The 23,445-nt window shown below is 39.7% G+C and overlaps 1 protein-coding gene across 1 annotated transcript in view; it reads right to left on the bottom strand.

Annotated features, from left to right (window-relative positions):
• The window catches only part of MSH2 (mutS homolog 2), a gene marked incomplete at its 5' end in the record, with an annotated part of 52,230 nt that extends 29,476 nt beyond the window's left edge, over positions 1-22,754 (bottom strand). Inside the window, 5 exons of the mRNA XM_009587856.1 lie at positions 17,544-17,677; positions 20,145-20,294; positions 21,432-21,578; positions 21,911-22,189; positions 22,600-22,754. Coding sequence (XP_009586151.1) covers positions 17,544-17,677; positions 20,145-20,294; positions 21,432-21,578; positions 21,911-22,189; positions 22,600-22,754 — 865 coding nt within the window. The remainder of the gene's footprint in view (positions 1-17,543; positions 17,678-20,144; positions 20,295-21,431; positions 21,579-21,910; positions 22,190-22,599) is intronic.
• Between the last annotated feature and the right edge of the window lie 691 nt (positions 22,755-23,445).

The following is a 23,445-nucleotide window of genomic DNA, read 5'->3' on the forward strand; positions in this document are numbered from 1 at the left end:
GATATTATTCATTTTGGAATGCCACAGAGTTCAGTGTTCTTTGGTCACACTTTAGGAATACGAAGGAAGAACTCTGCCCCCCTCAGAGACCTCCACACATGAACACTGTGTTGACTTCCAGTTAATCACATTAACATGCTATCTATCAATATCTTGGTTTCAGCAGGGAAGTTAATTTCATTTAGAGACATGCAAGCAGAGAAAGGGCAGCTTTCACCACATTATTTTTACTGTTTTGCTTACTGGCAGAAAAATGCATCAGTTTCAATAACAGGAACATTTGCATTTGCACACTGCATTGGAATGAGAATTTTTTTTTTGTCATTTTGAAAGCAGTCATCTCTGCATTACACCATGCAGTGTTCTGCAGAGAGCTAGACCCTTGAAACAGTACACAATGGTTAACATGGTACACTGCCTCAGCTAATTAGTAAAGACAGACACTCAAGAAACAAAGGCTTTGTCTAAGGTAACACAAGAGATAGAGACCCCTGGACAGGTAGAAGTACATTTCTGTATATAAAAAATTCAAAAGGAATGTTCTCCTGTTGCAGCAAGTGTTCTACCCACACCACTCCAGAGAACCTTCTGTATTATACTGAACAAAATCAATGAAAAAGACAAGAGAATAATCCTACCTCTACATTTATCCATTCAACTATTGCCTTAATAAATAAGTTTAAAGATTGACATTGCTAACCCATAATGGTACTTTATTTCCAAAAAAGACAGGAACCATGGGGAATCTCTAAAAGATACATTAAAGTTTCAGCATGTAGACAGGGCTTGTGAGAAGTAGACAGGAACATACTTAAGATACCTCCTGCAAGAATGCAGAACAAGATTTGTATAAGTAATGTCATAATAGCCAAATAATTTCTAATTCTGATCCCTATTGGTGTTCTGAGCACAATTTCTAGCTTTCAGGCTTCTGTCAAATGCTTTGGAGGAATAACAAGAATCACATGATTCTGTCATAGCAGATACATTCCCATCTTTATTAAAAATCCCCACAATTTAACTAGGAGACCTGACTTAAGACTCACATCACAAACTTTTCTCAGAAGCACCAGCAGCAACCGGTGACCAAACACACTTTGTAAATACCAGGGTTTTTTAATATTAAAAAAAAGCAACCAGAACAGCCCAAAGACACCTGATACAACTGCTTAACAGCCTAAATATAAGCCTACCAACCAAATGTCTGCCTGCTTTGCCGAGGGGATTACAGAAAGAACAAATCCCATCTGCAGATCTTCCCCTCAAAGTATCTTCAGCCCTGTCAGAGCTTACCAAAACTAGCAGCAGTATCTGCCAACTTGTTCCTCTTCAGAGGAACCAAGTAACTTGGTCATTTTTAGTCCTGTAATCTGGAAACAATTCCCTTGGCAAAACCAAGACAGGATTCACTGAAAACTTACAATAAAGTATACCCACATGTTCTTACTTACCCTGCTTGGCCTTTAGCCGTTATGGTCACGACAAACACGCACAAGAGGTTGCGCTATTCTGATGTTACGCCCTCTCACTTCCCAGGTGATATGCAGTATTTGTAAACCTATTTATTACTTCTCAATTATCAAAATACCACCACACATCAATCCATAAAGAGGCAGTAGTCACGAATACCTTGATATCTTCTTACCTGCAAAGCTGCATGAAGTTCTAGTTTAAAACACCCTTCCTTCACTTAATAAAAGTACTAGGAAGAAAGCAGCACACACATTTGGAGGATTTATCCAATTATAAAAATGAATTTTAATCTAGAAAAATACTACTCTTGCCTGGGGTAGGAAACCAGGGTTTGGTGGGTTTATCCAACCTGCTTAAGCTACAGACTACTTCATGATTTCCACGTTAAAATTTCCAGTATAAAAACTATTTTCTCTGATTTTGATGACCAATCTCAGACATGCAAGAATGTGCAAAATACAAGTCTGTCCTCTGTATTAGATCCCATCTTGCCCTCTGATAGCTTAGGTTTCAGGCCAGAGCATTTAGTTTCTCTTCCAAGAGGTTCTTACACAATCAATAATCCTGGCAGTCATATACACATGGAATCAATTCCTGAAACTTCCTAAATTTTGCACTTGGAAAAGACCAGCAGCAACAGTTTCTATAATGCCACAGTACCTTATCTCTAAAACCCAACTGCACAGAGACTTGCCTTCAACCTGACACAGAGATGCCTGGCACCCTTTCTGAATCCATGTAAAGCTCTGTAAGACACAGGCAGATTACATTCTTTCTTTCTATACACATTGCTTTATACTTATTAAAATCCAAACCATCCTTGTTCTGTCCAATCAGTCAGGCTGTTTTGGTTTGCATTAGAAGCTCTTGCTCCTTACTTATGTCACCTATAAAAGTGTCAGTACCTTACTAGCCAGCTGCTATCCTGATCACTAGAGAGTATCTTCAAGTGCAGCTTCTAGACTCTTGAGCTTACCTTTGCCAAGATTAAAACCTTTTTTTTTTTTTGCTTGTGCCTTTTACACAAACAAACCTTTCACTTTCATCCCACGACTCCCTCAGCTTGTTCAACTGCCTCTTGGATAAGAACTTGTCACAGGCGTTTTGAAAGCTCTAATTTATTCTTTTTTCTTCCCCTCTTTTGTCCACAACAATGACAAGTTCAAAGAGTTCTCAGATCAGCATGATACAATTTTCCTCTGCCAAAACCATGCTAATTAGACTAACATCTCATGACCTTCCTAGTACTGTTCTATCTTCTCCCCGCCCCGTATTTGCCAACCACAAATATAAGGTTTGTGTTCATGCCACATTTTGCATAACAATTTCCTGTATGGTAAGAATACATACAAGGTTGCTGAACAGAAAGGGCTACATTAAGATAATGCAACTATAAGCCATGCCTAATGCTCACAAGTAGTAACGAAATCAAATGACAGGTTGTTTTTAACATAAAGCTCAACTGAGGAAACAAAAAAAGAAAATACAAAAAGAAACAAATAAAAAAATCCAAGAAAGCGTAATCAAACAAGAGCTGACAACATTGGATAACTTGTTTCTACCACACAGCGGAAAGGGAAAGAAAAATAAGGCAAAACTTTCCACCACAGATCTAAGGCAGCACAGTCAAGATAACAGAAACAATAATAACTAGTGAAACCACACTAGAACATAAATGAAATCTTTGTTTCAAGATGGTTAATTTGCAAATTAAACCACAAACACAGCAAACAATATTTCAACTAATATAACTGAAAACAAACACAAGTACTTCTCTTGAACTTGGAAATTATAACCCCCTTTTTTCCCCAGCTATTCAAAACCACGGCTATTTATCAGCTTTGAAGTGCAGTAACAAGTAACATTAAGCTTAGTGTGCTTTGAGAGCAAAAGAGAGGAAAAAAACCCCGCACCTATCTCCAAGTTTCTGTTGGATATTCCGCAATCCAACTGAAAGCATTTCATCCTTTCCCATGTTTTATTGCTGATAAGAGGCATTTCTCAGCCCTACTATTAACAGACTAACACGCCACACCAAAAAAAGACAACAAAAATCTGTTTTCAATCTAATAAATGGCACACACTTTCCCAAGTCTCATCACAATGGTTCCGTTCCACCGAGGTTTACATCTCATTTGACATCAGAAAAGATTGTTTCTTTCTTTGCTACATCTATGCAGCATTTTTCATCACGATTTTAAGGTTATTGCACTCAATACTGCCACAACACAGAGGTTGTCAGGAGGTTTTAATTATATTTCTAGGCTTTTACAGAGCTAGCTATAGAAGTTTAAGTTAACGGAAAAGCATTAATCAAGCCTGATTTGTATAGAGATTTCATAGAAGGATGAAAAGAATTCTGTCTGTAGAAATAATAACTAAACTAACAGATTAAAATAAAAGACCAGAGTTAGAATGAATAGGATATTTTTAATGCCTGAGCAGGATCAGCCAGCACAAAAAAACCCGTAACAAACCAGCAAGCTGTACAACAAGCTGAGTTATAAGTCACCCAGGTTTTAATCTCTCGTCTACTGACATCCTGCAAAACCCTGGGCAGTTCTGTGCCTCTCCGTGCGTGCTGGAAGGCGAATGCTTCCTCCAAGCACCTCTGCTCAGAAGGACTCTGGTTTTTTAATCATATTCTGAAACTTGGATCCATATATAATCAGTAATATATATATATTTAATAATGAGTAATACATATATTTAATTACTACTACAGAGTAGTAGCTTAAAATCCCAAATTCTGGTAGACATTTTCATGGGGAAAAACTGTACTAACTAAAAATTCCACATGACACAAGGAAAAAAAAGTGTTAAGACTGAAATCAAATTACGAATGCACTCTTTTACAGGAGAAGCTGACTTACTTTTAAGAAAGTCTTAAAGGTTGTAACTCCCCTGGCTGTACAACAGCCGAGACTTCTGAAGAGCACACATTTGTATTCTCTGCCTGCTAAAGGTTTTCTGTGACTGCAGGAGAAGATGAACTTTTCTGTCCAACTGTTCAACTTGATTATAGACTAATTTTAACAGAGAAACACCACTTACAAAAGCAGCATACTAAGGACTGCTTTAAGATACGCTGAGACTTTCATCTCACCACAAAAGATTCAGAATATGCACAGTTATACCAGTTTAATTTTGTATTTCCTTTATACAGAGGAAAGTGGAAAACACTTCACGTACCATTATTTTGGTTTCCCTTGGGTTTCTTTCAAACTCAGATTTCTTCTTAAGCCAATGTAGTCGAGGTAAACCCTCCCTGGACACGCTTAACCCAGACATATAAAACTGATGAACTCTTCTCTTCTAATCCTATAGAAATTACCAGAATAACATAATAAACTACAGCCTCGGGTACTGCCTCTTCAACAGGAGAGCGGGCAAAGCCAAGCCACCATCTTACCTGTTCTAATTGGGTCTTCTTTTCCATACAAAGCACTTGGGATTTTAATACCCTGGAGGAAGACCACAGTAGAGCAAGTTGCTGTAGTTGATTAATACCAGCATTTGCGTTTTCCAGAAATGAGCAAGGCACTGTCCTAAGCTTCCTTTATAAACTTCTCCCTTATGACCCAATCATTCCCTAGACAAACATCTTCTCTCTTCCAAAAATCAGCCAAAGTCCAGTTGTCACCGCCTCAGGTAAGCAGTAAATATCACCTTAAATTTGCAAAGTTCTTTTCATGACAAAGAACCCCGGTATGCTTTACAGCCTTTGAAGTATTAAGACAGACACCTAAGATGGGCACACAGGAGCCTAAATCAGAGATCTGAAGCCTGATACTGAGAATGACTTTACTCCAGCACATATCTTAGCAGCATAAAAATCACACTGACCACCCCAGGTCATTTTGCCCAATACAATCAGAGTTGTTATATGCCTTTATAAAAATAACGTTCAAAATTTCTCAGACAAGCACAAAGAAATAACAATGCAAAAGATCTGGACAACCCACACATGCTTTTGGAAGTGCTCAGTTATGCACAAAAGACTTTCTTATGAAACTGGAGCAATCTTTGTAAACAATTTGAAATAAAAATAACACAAAACCTAGAGAATAAGCAACCAGCAGCTTTAGAGAGACTAACACCATCGAAAGCCATTTTACTTTACACATACACCACAGGCTTAACACCGTTCTCAATCCCCCACTCTGCTTACACACTCAGCTCACACCAAGTGGTTTCTGGAGACCGTGCGCAGACAGAAGTTGCTCTGATTTCTGGCAGCGAGCCTCCAGCTGGTGGCAATATTGACCCACGCAGCAGCAGCAGCCTTGCAGGGGACTCACCATAAGCACCACTTCTTCCAGAACTTTGAAGACACAAGATTTGAATCCAGGTTTTTGTTTCATCAACAACTCTGAACATTGCTCTCTGGATGAGTTGTATACATACCTCTCTAGCACATCTTACACGTGAGAGAGAATATCCCAAGCAAGGGATCAAAATCTTCGTTATTTTAGTGAAACTGGTACAATTTGGCCCTACAATATCGTTAGGGTCCAAAATCTTATGTTTGAGTGAGTGTCACAAGTTGTTCATCTGAGTAAGCTCTCTTTCAGCTCTCCCAAATATGCGTGCATGCACACGGGCCTGTAGTTCAGAAACAACCCAGCCAATTCCACCAGGCCTGTGCAACAGACTTGCACCCAGGTAAGCAAGGCTTCTTCCTACTGTCTGCCAAAAAAGCAGCCTGCACCTTCACATGTATTCCCCTCCAAACTAAATGGCTCAAGTTCTTCTTGTTTCCCACCTGCTCTTGCCCAAACCACGCAACCCATTATCACTTTTTCTTAGCATGCTAGCACAAAGTTTCAGTTAAGAACGTGCTATAAATGCTTCTGTAATATCAAATGAATTCACAGCTTCCCCCCCGAAAACCACTGTTACAACCTAAAAAAAGAGCAAGCTAAATTAAAAGACACAGCTTGCCTAAATAGCAAAGCTTTCAAGGCGACAGTGAAGGACTGCAACAGTGTCCAAATACATCCTCAGAATTTAAAGTACATTACTGTTTTATGTGCGGGATGTGAAATTACAGGCTTCTAGCAATGAAGAGATATTGTATAATAGGGCAGAATAACAGAAACAGCAAACCAGGAACAAACAGCCCCACAGTGATGCACCTTACAATTTACCTGTAAAGTTTGTGTTCTTAAAGACAATGCTGTCATCCCAATAAAATCATAGCAATCCTCTGATGACCTTCCCAGCTTTCTTAAAAGATTTTGCAATGATTCCCAGTTCTAGACCCAAACAGAGAGTTTCAAAACTTTTCCTCTGCAGGAACAAAAAAGTCAGAGACCAAGCATGACCTGGCTCAGTGGTACGGCTTGAAAGCTGTCCTGCTCTTTGCACAGGCAAGCCACGAGGCATGGAGGAAGAAAAACCAGTAGTCTGGCAAAGGCAGCTGCAGATACCCCAGGCTGACACTGAAGGTCATGCTCCCAGTAGCAGCCCTCTCCTTAAACACACATCTTCATTTGCTGTAGCTGTGTTAGCTTTCCACCAGTGAGGCTCCTCTGAATTAGCTCGCTCTGGGGTGGCTCTGCCAGCTGTGGACAAGCTCACTTGTGTCTTGATGGCGGCTTAAGCTGGCTAGGAAATTATGCCCTCAAGCCACAGTCCCACAAACACTTCTAAGCTGGAGGAAACCAGCACTGCCACCGCAAAAAAGCGTCAGGTAATATTGCTACTTGCTGCTTTTCTCCACCCTGCCATTCTTTCTCCCTCAAGTCAGAAGTGAACTCAATCAAGGGATCTCCAGGCAAATATCCGATGCCCTCAGGATGTATTTAGTACTAGAAATGGGCCTTCATTCCACTATTACAGGGCAGGTCTTTGGATTGAACTTGCTACTACTGTCTTTTAATCTCAAACGTATAACTTGAAGCAGTCATGAATATGCTGACTACTTCTTGCGGCTCTATTGAAGCAGTCCCTTGTAATGCAGAGTCCAAGGCTTGAAGAGCAGCTTTAGACCCTCGAGGAGCCACAGAAATCACACTGCACACGCTTCCAGAGCACTGGGTACACAAAGTGTGCTCCTAAGCAGCCGGACAAAAGCGCTCCACATCAGGCCCCCTGCTGTTTAACCTGAAATATTAAGCAACATAAGAGAAAGCCGCATCCAAACATCAGCCTCCTGCCTTTCCTAATTTTCCTAATTAGTCCCCAAACCGTCCTACCATGAAAACAATACTGGATATTTACAGCCTCACAACGGTCCACTTACAGATGAATTTTTAAATTCAGTAAATGCATTCATTCTTCCAAATAATCAGAGTTCACTCCTCTACATCAGTTACATTTATATAACATAAAATTAATATATATCAGGAAAGCAACAGACTCTCCCACCCTACATGAATTCCTGCATATACCATTTGAGTATTATGTCAAAGCCTAGAGATAGTAAATTGAAGCCCTAAGATTACATCAGGGGTACCAGGCACAAAATAACTATTTTCTGTAACAACCAAGTGAAGCTTTGGAAGCTGTTACATATTGACTGTGAGGCTGCAAGCTAATGAGCTCAGAATAAAAAAAACAAAACACAAAACAGGATTCTCAGAAAAAGCATCGTTAACTCCAATATAATGTTTTCTTCCCCAAAGATACTTATTGCAGTCTTATTTATTCTGAAATACGTTACCAATAATTCGCTATTTTTGCAAAAGTGTTTAAATATTTTCCAATCCCAGCACATTCAGCAAGGTAAAGAAGAAAACAATTCTTCAGCAGAAAATTGGGTCTGATCCTTGCCAGCAAGGTACCACTTGATGCAATTAAGATCTTGCTCCTGAAGCAGACTGCTGTAACAGCAGTATTTTTAGACCCTGAGGGAAGGGAGTGCCTGGCATCATTCTGAAGCATATGCAAATAAAGCAGCAGCACACAAGCAGAGCTCGCTTTGCCTCCTCTAGCCAGAAAAGCGTATCAAAGAAAAGAACTGCAGGGCTCTGAGGCATGCACACAAATTCCCTATGATGAAAAGTAAGAGAAGCAAGAAGAAAACATTTTTTCTTCATTTATAAGGCAAGGCTGGCAGGCGCCTGATGGTACTATCACACACCAATCTCGTCACACGGCCAAGAGCCGCAGGCTGCAAGCTGTGTTTCAGAGCAATAAGGAGAGGGATCTTCAGGAGCATTTCTACAGGCAGGCGACGACTACAGCTTGTCAAGGGTCCCACTGTTTCTCTCCAGATAGGACAGAAGGCCACCTATGCCCTGCAGCAGGGACCCAAAGAGGCCTCCAGCATCTCCCTCTCACCAGCTCCCACCGATGGTTCACTGACATGGTTGGGACCACTCCGTGCTCCCACAGCAGACCAGCCCTGCTCTAAGGGACTTGGGTCCTGAAAATATTAAAACATTTAAAGCAAAAAGTATTGTTCCTGTCTATATTCTAATAAAATTTTCATACATCTGTGCATCCAACCTACACCTACACAATCACCCCAGTCACAGTTAAAACCAATACCAAGTTTCCTTTATTTCTCATTCCACAGCCTGGGTATATTACTTACAGTAACAGTCAGCTATCCAAGTTATAGAAAAGGAAAATAAACCTTCACTTATGTTTCCCAAAAGTTATGTTTCCCAAATAAGAGTAAGTTTTATTTTTTAATTATCACTGAGAACTGCCATTCAGACTAAAGTTTTATGTAATAGCACTATTTAGATTTGATTTACCACTCCTCCTCATTCTCAGTTAAAAAATAACAAAATTACTACCCTTAAAGAATTAAACAGCTCCACAAGAGGAGCTAGGATAAAAAGGGAAAATTCTCACCTTATAGCAACCTGCTCCTTCACAGAATGATAAACACTGTTCCCAACTTTTAAACATGCATGCTTATTGAAGAAAAAAAACATACAGAAGATCCATCAGCAAAGCTGAATTCTGAATATAAGATGTTTTACACAGCAAATCCTCTCCCACCCCAAAAACCCAGCACAATCTTGCTGGACTAAAGAGTCTCTTACCCTCAAGGAACTTTACAGGCAAAAGTGATAAGAGGATACGTCATAACACAAGATTCCCTAAGTATCTCCTGAACACTTTGGCAGAGACATGTTTTCTGTCTTCCCAATATTACAAGAGACTTGATTTATTAATTTATTTCCATACATACATTATTTTTCATAAAATTTCCATAGTCTGTCTTCTGTAGGAGCTAAAAAATATTAAAGTAGCATCTTCACAGTGAATTTGTCAGAAAGGCAGCAGGTTTATTGAGCAATGATACTCAACAGCTCCATTCCACAGATTCAGACACTTTTCCAATTCAAGGATAGGCAGATATCCAATTTATCCTCCTGTAGCAAGTTTGAGAATCCAATTTACAATATAAATTAATTAGCGTAAGCTCTAAAAAAGACAAGATACCAAGAGAAAGCAAATGCTTACAAGTCAGATCATTAAATCTGAAGAACAGGCTTTTGGTATTGCTTGGTCTGCATTTAAGAAGATCTTAATCTTCTCATGTTTATGATGATAGCAGGTCATGGACCAGCTGCAGAGGAGCAAAAGGATTAATTTTAGATGGCAACTTTCCTCACTTTTTCATGGATTAGTTTTCGTCAGGTAAACAAGCCAAACCAAATTATTCTGTAGCTATGAGACCAAAAAAAGGGAGCAGCAGGAGCTGAAGGCCAGAACTGGGATTGCCCCTTTTGGCAACTGCCTAGTTTTACTGGATTAGATGCTATACAACATTACACCCTTGATTATTTTAGCATGCTAAATTCCCCGTCAAAAGATGAACCAAGCAGCTACATGAACACTAGTGCCAGTGCCAATAACAAGGGAACTGGTGACAATCCACGGTCAGGGAAGCATGACTACACCTTTTGATTTAAATAGTTACAGACAGCGTCAGCCAACTATGAAACAACTCAATGTCACAGGTTGCTGCATGATGCGTAAGAGTCAAAACCAAAAAACCTTCACACTGAATTCCGACCACTGGAGACCAAGGAAATCCTACATACAGAACAGCTAGTGTGAGCAAGTGTCAAGGACATGAAGGCAAAAATATCCTAATTTAAATAAAGACAAGAACAACCAGTTCCACAATACTTTTTTTTTTTTTTTTTTTAACATTGCCATTCTATCAACATAGTATTTAGGCTTCTGGAAAACAAATGCCCATCTTTTAAGAATTACTAATAAACCTCCATTTCTTATATGGTAACAAAGAACAACGGAGACAGCAGAGCAAGAACACATCAAGTTCTGTACAGTCATGGGCAAGTTCGTAAACTCCATATAGTGAAACTGCCCCACCCAAAACCTTGCAGAGAAACCAAAGATGGAAAGCAGCTAAGGCTGCTTCTCAGCATAATGCCTCACACTGCGGAGGTTTTGTGCCATCTTCCTTTTTAATTAAATATAGCATTTTAGGATCCAGTGATAAAACAATATTACTGCATGGTCTTCAAAGACTAGAGACAGTTGAGGAAAGGTATTTCCATTATTATCTTTTGTAAGTTGCAAGTTTCCATACATTATTAAAATTAAGAGGTTAAGTTTATTACACTCCATCAACATTAATACTCTTTTAAATTGCTAACCTGTGCATTTCCTTAAACTAGTGCAGACTAAGAGCATACTGAACAAGTTCTATTTCTTTGCCGTAAAAACCAAATATTTCTTCATTTGCATTCATTCGGTACAGAGGAGAAACTCAAAACTGTATGTAAACAAAACATTAAAGACTTTTACAACCCTTACACATGATAAATGAAATTAAATTACAAGTCAAGACAAAATTAACTTGCCAAGAGCTTCCATTGCAGTTTCCAATGTTTGTGGGTATAAATTAAACAGAGCAGAAACATTAATATGTTCCCTGTTCTTTCATGGAGAATATACCATGTTCCTGTATAAAATGTTCAAATTAGTGACCACCAAGGATACTGTGACAAATCAGAGAGCTTTGCATACATATATAATAAAAGTTTTCATATGGTCACACTCTTTAACTGGAAACTTCATTAACTTATGGCTGTGATTTAAAAAAAACATCCTGAATAATTAAACACAGATTCTAAGTAAAATTTAACTACTGCAGTAATTACCATCCACCTCTTTTTGGCAGGCCGAGAGCAAAAGAACAGTATGGCAGCTACAGATTCACATCTCCCTAAATAAATAGCAATCTGTTTATTTCTTAAATATCTGATAACCAATTTGATGTTTCAACCAAATTTTAGTTTAATTTTCACCTCCCTTGAGCCTCAAAATTCAAATGCAAAAGAAACGGACTGAAAGCTTAATCCTTCTATTTATTTTGCACCAAGTGAGGACTTGTCAGGATGAAGTTGGTGAGCTGGAAGTATCAACTAGGAGGTACTATGACTACCTGCTCCAGTGCTGAACCACTGAATGCCACCTATAATTTACAGATTTGCAACACTGATTGCTGATCCTTGACCTAGAAGACAAATGATCTCGGTAACATGCAGAATACAAACAGCTTTTAGGCACTTCTCCAGCTCAAACAGCAACACTGTCTTTCCCACACCTGAAGGTGTCATGAAAGGAATCTTTTTTCAGCTTATTTACATCCCCTTGTTCCCTCCCCTCAAACAAGGAAACTAAAAATAAGTCTCTTGCAACACAAGCATCTAAGCTTTTTAATAGGTTTCAAGCGCCTGGGATTTTGATGGAAATTCCCTCCTAAAGACGTGGCCTGACGTGTGCTTGATTAGTAGAGCTTTGTTTAACATTTCTAGACAGCACTCACTGTCAATCTCAGTTTTACAAGCAAACCCAAATGAAAATACAGGTTATCTAGTTGTTTTGAATATCGTAAACATAGGTGAAGGGAGTGGAGAGGGTTAAAAAAGAAGCATTGAGAGCTCCAAGCTCCGAACATTTCTTAGAGATGATAACTTTTGGAATGACAAAGGTCACATTTTTCTAACATTTCTAGAGGCTTACTGGGAAGTCAACACCATTTTCACGTCACTGCAATGACAACTTTCATGCAAAGTATTTATTGCATCATGATCTGCATGGCAATAACAAATCACATTTCTGTCTTCCAACTAGCTCAGATTCAACCTGTATTTCAAAAGCTTCTTTACAGGCATTAGGGGCACTCCCAGCATTTAAAGTGCATTTTAATTAAGCCATTTAGACAAACCTCCAAGTTGGTCACACTCTCCCCTCCCTGAGGACACAGGCCACCACCTACTAATTTAACTGCCTGAAATCTGTTGCTGTGGAGAAGCACGGACCTGTACTCGGAAAGTACTGAAGGTCTTTTCAGAGCTGCTAACCAGAATGACAGAAGCAACAAAGCCTATCTGCAATGCTTTGCAGGGACAGCTGCAGATTAGAAAAGAACACAAAAGTAATGAAAACTTATCGCAGAACAATTTACGCTGGAAGGGAACTCAAGGCCTCTAGTTCCAGTCCTTGCTCAAAACAAGGCTAATTGCAGTTGAATACTGAACAAGAACAGAGGTCCCTCCATCTCTCTCAGCACACATTCCAGAGTCTGACCTTCCTCATGGTGATGACTTTTTTTTCTTTATATCCAGCTGGAGGGTCCTTTGGTGAAGCTGGCACCTGTTTTGTCTCATGCTTTTGCTGTGCCCTTACAAGAAGCACCCAGCTTCACCTTTTCTATGACTCCCACCCACCAGGCAGCTGAAACCAGCAGTTAGGTCTGCCCCTTAGTCTTCTCTTCTCCGGGCTACAAACCCAGCTCCCTCAGCCCCTCCTCCCACACCACGTGCTGCAGGCCACGATCCTGCTCAGCGGCCTTCTGCTGGACCGGCTCCTGTTTGTCCGTCTGCCTGTACTGCAAAGCCCCACGCTGGATACAGCGCTCCAGACGCAGCCTCACAGCCGCCAAGCAGATGCAAACCATCACGTTCCTCAACCCGCTCTTACTAGGGGAGTCCAGTGCGTTGTCACCCTTCACTACAAGGACACACTGCTGACTCGCCTGCCAGCACGTGCAGAGATGCAAGTACCGTGCTTCCCTCCAGCACGTGCCGGGGCGGCTCAAGTCCTCCAAGAGAGCCAGGGCTCTCCTGGAGCCATGTTCCTTCCTGTTGTCTCAAGGCGGCTTTGTCCACTTCTTCATCTTGACAGGGCAGGCGTGCTGCAGATGCTCACTGTAACGCCCCCCGCCTTGCTGTCCCTTAATCCTGACCCATAAGCTCTTGAGAGGCCCGCTGGCCCCTCTGCAGCGGAGCTCTGCGCGTTCAGGCCATACCTCCACAGAAGCGCAACCCCGCCATCTTCCCCGCCCAGCCTTCGTGAAGAGCGTGCACTACAGCACTCCCGCTGCTTGATCTCATTTCTGCGATCCGAGGGAGATCACAGGCCCGCAAGGCACACGGACTTCTCATTTCCCCTGGCCGTTTCTCACCCATGCTGTGTATTCGTCCGCACCTGAGATGAGCCCCCAGGCACACGGCTTCTGAGCTATCCCATATGCATTACCCCACTCTGTCCCTCCATTTATCTGCTAGAGAAAGCGTATGTTAGGTTAAATTATTACTAAATAAAGCCCTGTGAAGGCACTCAAGCCTGCCTACACTAGCTAGCAACAAGTTGCTTTTCTTTTCGTTTTTAAACAAGCTGCTACGTCAATTGTCATTCAAGACTGATTCATGAGAATGTTCTACAAACTTGGAAATTCTACCCTGCTAGCCATTGATTCACCTCAAGTTTCCTAAATCTATTACTTTCTGACTCTGCTAGAGAGAGGATTGGTTTCTACAATTTGGCCCCCAATACAGCACAGTATTTAGGAACACAAGAGAAAAGCTCAAAACAGGCTTGAATCAGAACAAGTGATGTTAGCGTACAGCCTGTAACTCCTCTGGAACTGAGACTCCTGCACCTTTTCTACTACTGGACAGAGACGTGTAAGAGGTTTGGCCACAGTATGTTCGGAGGACTAAAAAGGTCAGCTGGAATCTTACATTTGTTCTGTGCACAAATGTCAGATAGACTTCCCCCCCCAAATATAGAAAAAAATTAAATATATTCAGCACAAGTTCCCTTCTTGGGCATAACAGAACAAGCACTATTTTCATTCTGCCACATTTCTCAGACTTTCCAGTATCTGAAAAGTAAACATTACATACTGAAGTTACTTGCTGTGTTACAATCAATTGTGTTACGCAATTAATGTATGTATTTGCACTTCCTTTCTCTGCAACTACATTTTAATTTTAGAAATATGCTGACTATAAGGCAAGGAGCAAGAACCTCATGTACTTCCTTCTGAACACATCACATGGGAGAAGTAGGGCTGTATCTTGTACAATTATGACTGATAATTATTTTTTTAATCATGGAAAACCAGCCAGACATGGGCAGAACCCCAAGTCTTTCAAGACATGCAAGTATCAGGACCCGCTGTTTTCTTAGTTCTCATTAGTAGCTGTTCCAGTAGATAAACATTATTTTATCTGAAGCATGTGAACTATGTACATTAATTTGTGTTGTCACTGTATCGATCATTAATATGGACTATTGATGTAACAATTGTGTTGTACTTATCCATAAATGTTAACAACACATTGCAGGTTACAAACTACTGAAAGAAGTTGATCCATTTAGCTCCAAAAGATGACTTGCACCACCTACAGGTCTTAGCAGACGGTTACAAGAGTCTAACTTTTTAAAAAGTTTTTTTTAAATAAACAGTCAGACATCCAATTCTACACTACTGGAATAAAAGTTAAGTCAAAATATCTCCTGTATAAGCAAAACAACAGGCTTACTTCAAAACTTTGTCATCTAACATCAGTCCAACTTGGGTAGTTCAGCCTAGTTTGATAAGAGTTTTGCACTGGTTAGTGTTAAATGGGGTCCTTTAACACGGCACACTTCAAGCTAAGAAATAATCAGTAATTCCCCTTGACTACAAAGGAAACGTAAGGGAACAGCAGTCCAGATATTTCCTTCTCAAGCCACCTATATGTTCTAAATTATAGTTTGTAATTCTTAAAACAGCCACAATATACTGTAAAGCATATAGAAAATAACTTGGCGACTGCATATCTTTCAAAAGATACTTGAATCTGTCAATACATCTCATCAGTCCCACTAACAGTTTCTCTTATTATATTTGTTCCTTTGGATTAAGAAAAGAGCAGTCCTACACACTTTGAAAAGCATTAAGATGAGGAGGATGGCACACCAACAGCTTACGAGTAAAATACATTGCTTTTATCCCAAAGAATTAAATTCATCAAAGCAGTACTTGAAAGCAAGATGCATTCAGACAGGCTTAGCTATGCTGCAGAATAAACTGAAGAAGTATGACTATAATATTTCAGTGTCCCTAAGTACAGGTTAAAACAAACTACTTTTAACAAATTGCAGACCCAATGATTCTGCGGCTGGGCAAGATACAGGAGGTTATCAATGGACCTCTTTCAACCTCGTAACACTTGGATACACCAACCTCCACAAGCTTCACCAAGAGCTTAACTCCATGTAATTACTTCCCTCCTCCTTTAAATACAGCTCTTCCTAAATGCAGTCAACATTAGCCATGCAGAATCGCAAGACAAAATGCAGAGATGATCGTAACCCTACAAAACAGGTCAAGCTACATTTTCTGCCTATAATTTAACCCCAGTGTTGTAAAGAAAACACCATCTCTCTTCCAAACTTGTAAGACAGTTAAAATTTCCACTCTTTACTTTGACATAAGAAAACTACAAATGGGAGTAATAACTTTCAAGATCTTAAAACCAACATAACCGTAAAATTAAAGTTGGTTCAGATCTTAGGATCCAAACCTGACATAAGTAGATGATCCTGGGTACATAATCAAGAATTAATGATGAAAGCTCTTGTAACACACGCAAGAGTAAGATACAGTATTCAATAAACCTGGGGACAAATATTTCAGTGTCACATTAGTAATATTTCAAGTGGGCTCTGATCAAGTAACTAGGCATCATTCTGCAAACTATTAGAAAAAGTAGAAAATTTTGTTGAAGAGAAGCAGAATAATTCAGTCTCCAGAAATCTAGAGAGAAAACTACTCTTTGCATAACTTGTTTAAACATCAGCATGCCCAAGCCAAAATTTTTTTGGTAGTAGTGATCTATGCTAAAGCCCAACACAATATACAGACATACTGTAATGCCTTATCTGAAATATGAGCCCTAGAGAAGGCATCAAAGTTAAATTCAGTTTTCTGGCCTCTTCTGCTTTGTTAAGATACACATTAACATACATTTTGCAATGCATTAACCTGCTGATCACTTGAGTTGCATGAAGTTTGGTTTTAGATTATAATATAGCTATATTTAGCATGAGTTTTAAAAAAGTGTAACTTTTGTTTGCACAGTGAACATAATCAAGGAATAAACACACAGAGTAGGAATATGGCCTTTGCAGTTTTCCTTTCTGAAGGACTGAGAATTATCTGTACGTTCCCAGCAGAGATTTGCCAGATTCTCTACGGTTTTATATCGACTGATACTGCTATCTACTGGTAGGGCAGACGCATGGTGACAGGCAGCAGTACGAGAGAGCAAGGAAGAAAAAAAACACTTGTACTTGGGCCACCATATCTAGGCAAGATACGGTAAGAGTGACCCACTGCAATCAAAGGTAGTTGTTTTTCTGGAAATAGGAAGAGGTCACTACTGCTTAATTGTTTGGGTGGTTTTGCTGATTTTTTTTTAATTGGTAAACTGGAAGTAACATCAAAATACTATTATACAGACTGAGTATTTGCAGTATGAATAATAGTTAGGAAGTGGCTGCTACACTGCCTTAGCCTGTAGCGTGAATCATTTGACCATCTAAACATATCATACCTCCTCTTTAAAGTGCCATAAATGTAAAAATTATTTAATCTAACAGTAACCTGTCAATCTGCATCTCAGGGAAAAATATTTTCTGCTCTGTTGAACTACAGTGTGTTACAGGATGGCACACAAAAAGCTCCAACCACCATTATTTCTTGGTTGTAGTATTTTGTGCTTAAAAAGAAAGAGCCTTCTGTAAAATAGTTATTAACTTGTATAAGTCTATCAAACACATAATACTGTTACCTTTCTTCAATTCTATTCTTGTCCATAAGTGGTTGTTTGATCCACTGATTAACTAGTCTTTGTCCTTGAGGGGTTCTGCATTTATTTAGTAAACCAGCTAGAGACTGTGCAGTATTAGCATTTTCCACAGAACTCTGGAAAGGAAGGTGGGGAAAGAAAGAAAGGAGAAAGAAAAAAAAAAAAAAAAAAAAAGAGTTAGTGACGTTATTGACACCCACTGAATGGCACTCAACTTTGCTACCTGAAACAGATCAGTGTTTTTTTGATATTCAACTTGGCACCCATCAAAAAAGGCAAATGAAACAGCACAGCATTAAAGCACTTAAATTCTGGTCCCTGGAACACGGCAAGCAAGGAATAGGTTTGTCTATTTTGAAACTAACCCTGACTGCACAAGAAAGTTAGAAGTGAACCTAGGTACTGGGCAGTTTGCCCTTAGAATAGGAAAAGTGGAAATATACCCAGATATTTGCTAGTTTGCCTTTCGTAAGGTTAAAAAGTAGGGGTCCTGTCCATCAAAAAAACCAGCAAGAAACAGGACTTGGATTGAAGGGTTTTGGTTGGAGATTTTTGGGAATGCTGGGGAGGGGGGGCGGCACAGGGACACAACAGAATGAGGCAATTGGAAAGAACAGTTATCCAAATTCTCTCAAGCTTCCCCAGATCATCTCAGGAGTACTCTAAACATCTCTAAGCTTACTCTGCTCAGATTATAGTTTACTATCTACAATTTAGGTTTAATATTAACTGGACTCAAGACAGCCTTTTGGGCATTTTTCTTTGGGGTTTGTTTGGTTTTTGCACAAACAGCTAGGAAGCAAAAATTTTGTTTAACATTGAAAAACAGCAATCAAGCTTGTTTCAACTCTTAACTTTGAAAATCTCAACCCTCTCTATCCAAGAGCACCTGCAAATAAAACAGCAGGCAAGCATTCAACCAGGAGCAGGTCTGGATGCCTGTAAACAACTGGGATGTGGAACTAGCATCACCACAACAGGAAAAAAATACAGTGAGAAGGTATACTGACACATTTAACCCCTGGAAAATCTAGTATCTCAAGTGGATGTGCCTATTTTCAGTGTTCGGACAGTATTACATATGAAAAACTTCTGAAACCAAGAAAGTGTCACAGAGTACATATATTATACACGAATAACCTACTTCAGCACATCCAAGTTGGAAGGCTAGAGTTTCATATAGTCAACTGCCTCTGCTGCACCATAAGAACTTTACCTATGTACCTCAAAAAGCAACTCTAATTACAAAATATTTTCCCCTTGCTTTAGTGCCTGCCCCAAAACTCCCCACAGACAGCCTGCCACACAGGCAACAACACAGCTTCCTGCTACACGGAAAGCCCCTTGTCCCAAAGCTCACAACAGCCCCTAAAGACAGACAGAGCAGTGTGTTTCCTATCACAAAATGCGTAACACCTGCAAGGACTTATACAGGAATGTAGCTAAGAGAGTGTTGAACTTCCTACAACACCTCCATAGGCTTGAGAAGAGAGATAATTCCTGCTTCATTTCCTACACAGTGGCACAGAATCAGGAAACAGAGAAGGAAAAAAGAAAAAAAAAAAATCAGAACATCTCTCTCCAGGGTTAACCAGCTCAAATGCTGCATATATGCTCTTTTTTCTTCCGGAAACCCCTCTAAGGTAAACAGGGGACCATATTTGTGATTTCTTCCTATAAATCTGAAACTCAAGCAGTTTAGCACCAAGCAAAGATCACTAAGCAGGGTTTACTAACATGAAAACAACAGAGAAAAGCTGATGATACAATACACCACTTCAAGTCCACATTTTCCTACAACTATAAAAAGGGGCAGAGCAGAAAAAGAGATGTGGTGGGAAGAATGGAGGAGACTGGTAACCTGCTTGGATTTATAGACAATGTGTGTAAAAAGTAAAATTGACACATGACATGGCCAGTTAGCATGCCACGGTGCTTTCAGAATGTTCTTAAGTACTGTCCTGGTCACTGCCCTGCCTGCTGCAGCCAGCGCTCCCTTCCCACCACCACCAGCAGTACTCCTGCCATATGCTCCCTGTTCCCCTAACACTAATTCAGGCTTCTATTCTCTTGCCCCAAAACAGCACTACTGTACAAAGCAACTGTGCTTTGCAGTTCCCTATCATACCACAAAACTACAGAACTCTCCCCCCGCCCTAGACCCCAAGTCTGCTCCTGCCAATGGAGATGTAAATTTCTCCAACTAAAACCAAGGAAAGAGAAAGCATTCCCCCCACTGCTTAGCCAGATTCCTCAGCAGCTACAACCATGAGGTACTTCTACAGCTCTTCCCATATCTGCATTCTACATAGACCCTTCTTTATGGCTACTTCCTACCTCCCTGATGATCTTCTCTTCTACGTCAAAAGTAAGCTAACAAAAAACAAAACCAAAAAAAGTGGTAACAGTGGCTAACAGTGTTTAAAACACACACTGTACAGGAATAGCTGAAAACAAAGCTAAAATGTAGAAGTTGCCATGAATCAGGATCCGGGGAGTTGTGATTGGGCAGTCAGGCTACTTATCAAGCAGCTAAACAAGTATATTGCAAAACACTTACCAATTCAAGTGCACATGTCTTACCTGAAAAAGGTTGAGGGCTTGAACAGCTGCATTATCTAGAACCATATATTGACTAAGATCAAAAGTAGTCAGTTCAAATTGTCCAAAATTAGATTCATCTGACAGCAACTCTAGAAACTTGATAATGGCTGACAAAGACGAAACAGCAACCTGAAGTTTAAAAAACAAAACAAAACACACCCCATTCTAGTTAGAAACACTCCTGAATTGGGCAGTATTTGATAAATGCGCCTAGAAAATTACAATCGGGCAATACTTTGAGCTATGCCAATTCCAGCAGAGCTATGAGAGACTCATCCTGTTTGACAAGACTTCATTTTCACAGGGATATTCTATGGCACTGCAGCATCTTTCTAGGTAGGTCCAAGAACAACGAACTACATGTTTGCATAATCTGATAAACAAAATGTAAAGTGCACGGCCCGCCAGCTTTCCAAAGCTGTTATCAGGACCTTTCTGGCTCAGGAACACAAACAAGTTATTGCAGATAAATGAGATATCATGAATCATCTCAGGACATGGTTTCAGGGTTAGTTTTCAGCCAGAACAAGGATCTGATCTGACTCACTGCATGGCGTTACAAATGCTAGTGCCAGCATAAAAGAGAGGCAGGAGCATGACTGACTTGTTCAGCTGCAACACACATAAAACACTTTTAACCTGTTATGAAATCACACGTTAAGGGAGAAAAACTCTGTACCTTACACCTGCAGTGAACATCAGCAGTGAAGGGCATTTTAAAACATATTTATCTCAAGCAAATTATCATTGTTTGCAGCTGAGAACAAACATGTTCAGTTCACATGCAGGCACTAAATCGTATGCTTGAGCCATAAGATGATATAAAACACAAAAATATTACCATAAACATTACTTTGTTTTCAAATACCAATTTTCCTCTCATGCAAAATAATCAAAGTATTGTATTTCAGTCCTTAGGCTAGATAGATTATGAATAGGAAGGACCTCTTGTGCACACTCAATTTGCTTACCAGAGTTTACTACTTTAAGTGAAGGGTTTTCTCATTTTTTTTCCAGGACCCCTGGAATCCAACTTTGACACAGACTCAAGCTGAACAGAACTGCTAAACACTTCAGCAAGAACGTAGCTTAATATACCACGGGTTGTACAATATACTTTCCCAGAAGTATGGAAATCCAGCATAAAACAGGACCAGTGAGGATGGAGGAGATCAGCTCAACAGGATAGAGGAGATTGCACAACAGGCGCACACACCACTCTGCTTCTAAAAAACAGGAGCACATTAAACATTGCTGTGTGCTCACCTGCTTTTCCATCTCTGGCAATGCTGCACTATTCATTTGTTCTTCTTTTTTTGATTTTAACAAGCGATTAAGATCCTGAACAATATCTTTCGTTGTGAAATCCGCCTTCTTCCTGTCTGTAATCAGGATTCCTCCCCTCTGAATGACCTGTTGTCCATAAACACAGAGTTATCAATTACTTCCAATGCTCAGGGGACAAATGTTCATCACACAGAAGCAAACCCTGAAGAGATATTTATTTCCTGCTAGGTTGCAGAGAGAAGAATGAGAGACAAGATTTTACCCTTAGAATGACTTTTGCTAATTAAAATGCAAATGAATCAACAGACGAATAATACATTTTGGATGTGTAAATCCAAACTTCAAGTTAACATATTGCTCCTTCATGTTTCCATAAATCACGGAGCCTAGCTCATAAGCTAGAACACCACTTTTTAGACAAAGGTTTGTCTAACTGTAAACCACAATGGTTGCCTTACTTGTCGTAGTTTTCCCATCTCTCCTGCAGTCTCTCCTCCTGGTAGCACACACTCCTTCGGTCCTAGTTGAACCAGTAGAGCTTCAAGGTTTGAGAACTGATCATTATCTGGAAACTCACAGACACTCAATTTTCTCAGCGTAGTGTCGACATACCCCACTCCTACTACTCTTTGTCCATCAGTAGTAGACAGCTTAACCCCCACAACCCCAATGGCCGTTGACATATCATTGTTGGCAAAGAGAACTTCCTCAAACTGGGCAAGATTTCCTGGAGAACCCTATTTAGAAAAGAAATACACTTTTAAAGAATTTGTATATACACACAGACTTTTTTTCCCCCCCCCTTAAAAAGGACAACAACTGATAAAACTAAGTACTGAACAGTCCATTAATATAAAACATAGAGCTGTTCTATTTTTTTAACCATTAAAATTTTACGTATCATCTACACAAAGTGAACTACTTCAGGTTTTCTTTATTTCTCAACCTATGGCAAAGATACAGAACAAGCTCTTCCAGCCTTAGAGCAATAGAAAATACAGGGGTATATAACAGACTGCACGATTTACCATCATACCACCAATGTCAGTCCCTGAAAATCCCAAAACTCCAAGCTGAGGGGCTCAAGAAAAAGTGATATTTATTCTTCTTTCATCTCACAATTATAAAGAAAGGTTGAAAATTGTACCTTGTATGCTAAATACCAGTCATTTTCTTTGATAGATTTACTCCCTGCTTTGTTCTTGTAAACTTCAACTCTGTAATGACGAACCAGAAGCAGATCTCTCACAAACGATTCAAAGTTCATTTTACTAAGCACAACACTTTCAAGCTTCTGAGTTCCTACAAAAAAGGAAAAGAGAAAATTCTGAGATACCTGAATTTGTTTATAAAGTTTATTTTCTGTAATCAAAATCCCCAAGAACAGCCTTCGGGAAGGACACTGTCCTAATATCAAAGTAAACATGTAAAACCATGAAACAACATAAAATCACAACGTTCAACTGGTTAATACTAAGAATGAAGAAAGCATACTCCATATCCAAATAAAAACAATGTTCATTTCCAAATTTCACTAAATCTATATGTACATAAACACAAAGAAATCTGTTCCTCTCACCCTTCCCCTCGTCTTAGAATATTCTTGATTTGGTTTTCTAATTAATGTTTCACACATTTTAATCTAATGAGTGGAGACAGCCTGCTACAGGTTTTCCTTCTGGATAACATCTTTTCTTTCCTGGATGAGCCACTTCTGTTGACAGAACAGGCTGTCACCCTGTTCGCACTCAGAAGATGGCAAGACACATGTGCCAAGATATTTCCCTTTTATCACAATATATACTGTAAAAACAACATATTCTCAAAAAAGTTTTAGATTTTACATTAAAACCTAACTTAGAAAGTGCCTAATTGACAAACTTCTTACTTCTGTTCCTGTAAGGGTGCAGGCAGATGATACAGTTGAGCAAATTTAATTCTGTACGGCTGCCAATAGGAGCAATACCACTTCTACCTCCCGTGCCACCTCTGG

This window comes from Fulmarus glacialis, unplaced genomic scaffold (assembly GCF_000690835.1).
Source record: "Fulmarus glacialis isolate BGI_N327 unplaced genomic scaffold, ASM69083v1 scaffold10951, whole genome shotgun sequence".
In the NCBI taxonomy this organism is placed as follows: Eukaryota; Metazoa; Chordata; class Aves; order Procellariiformes; family Procellariidae; genus Fulmarus; species Fulmarus glacialis.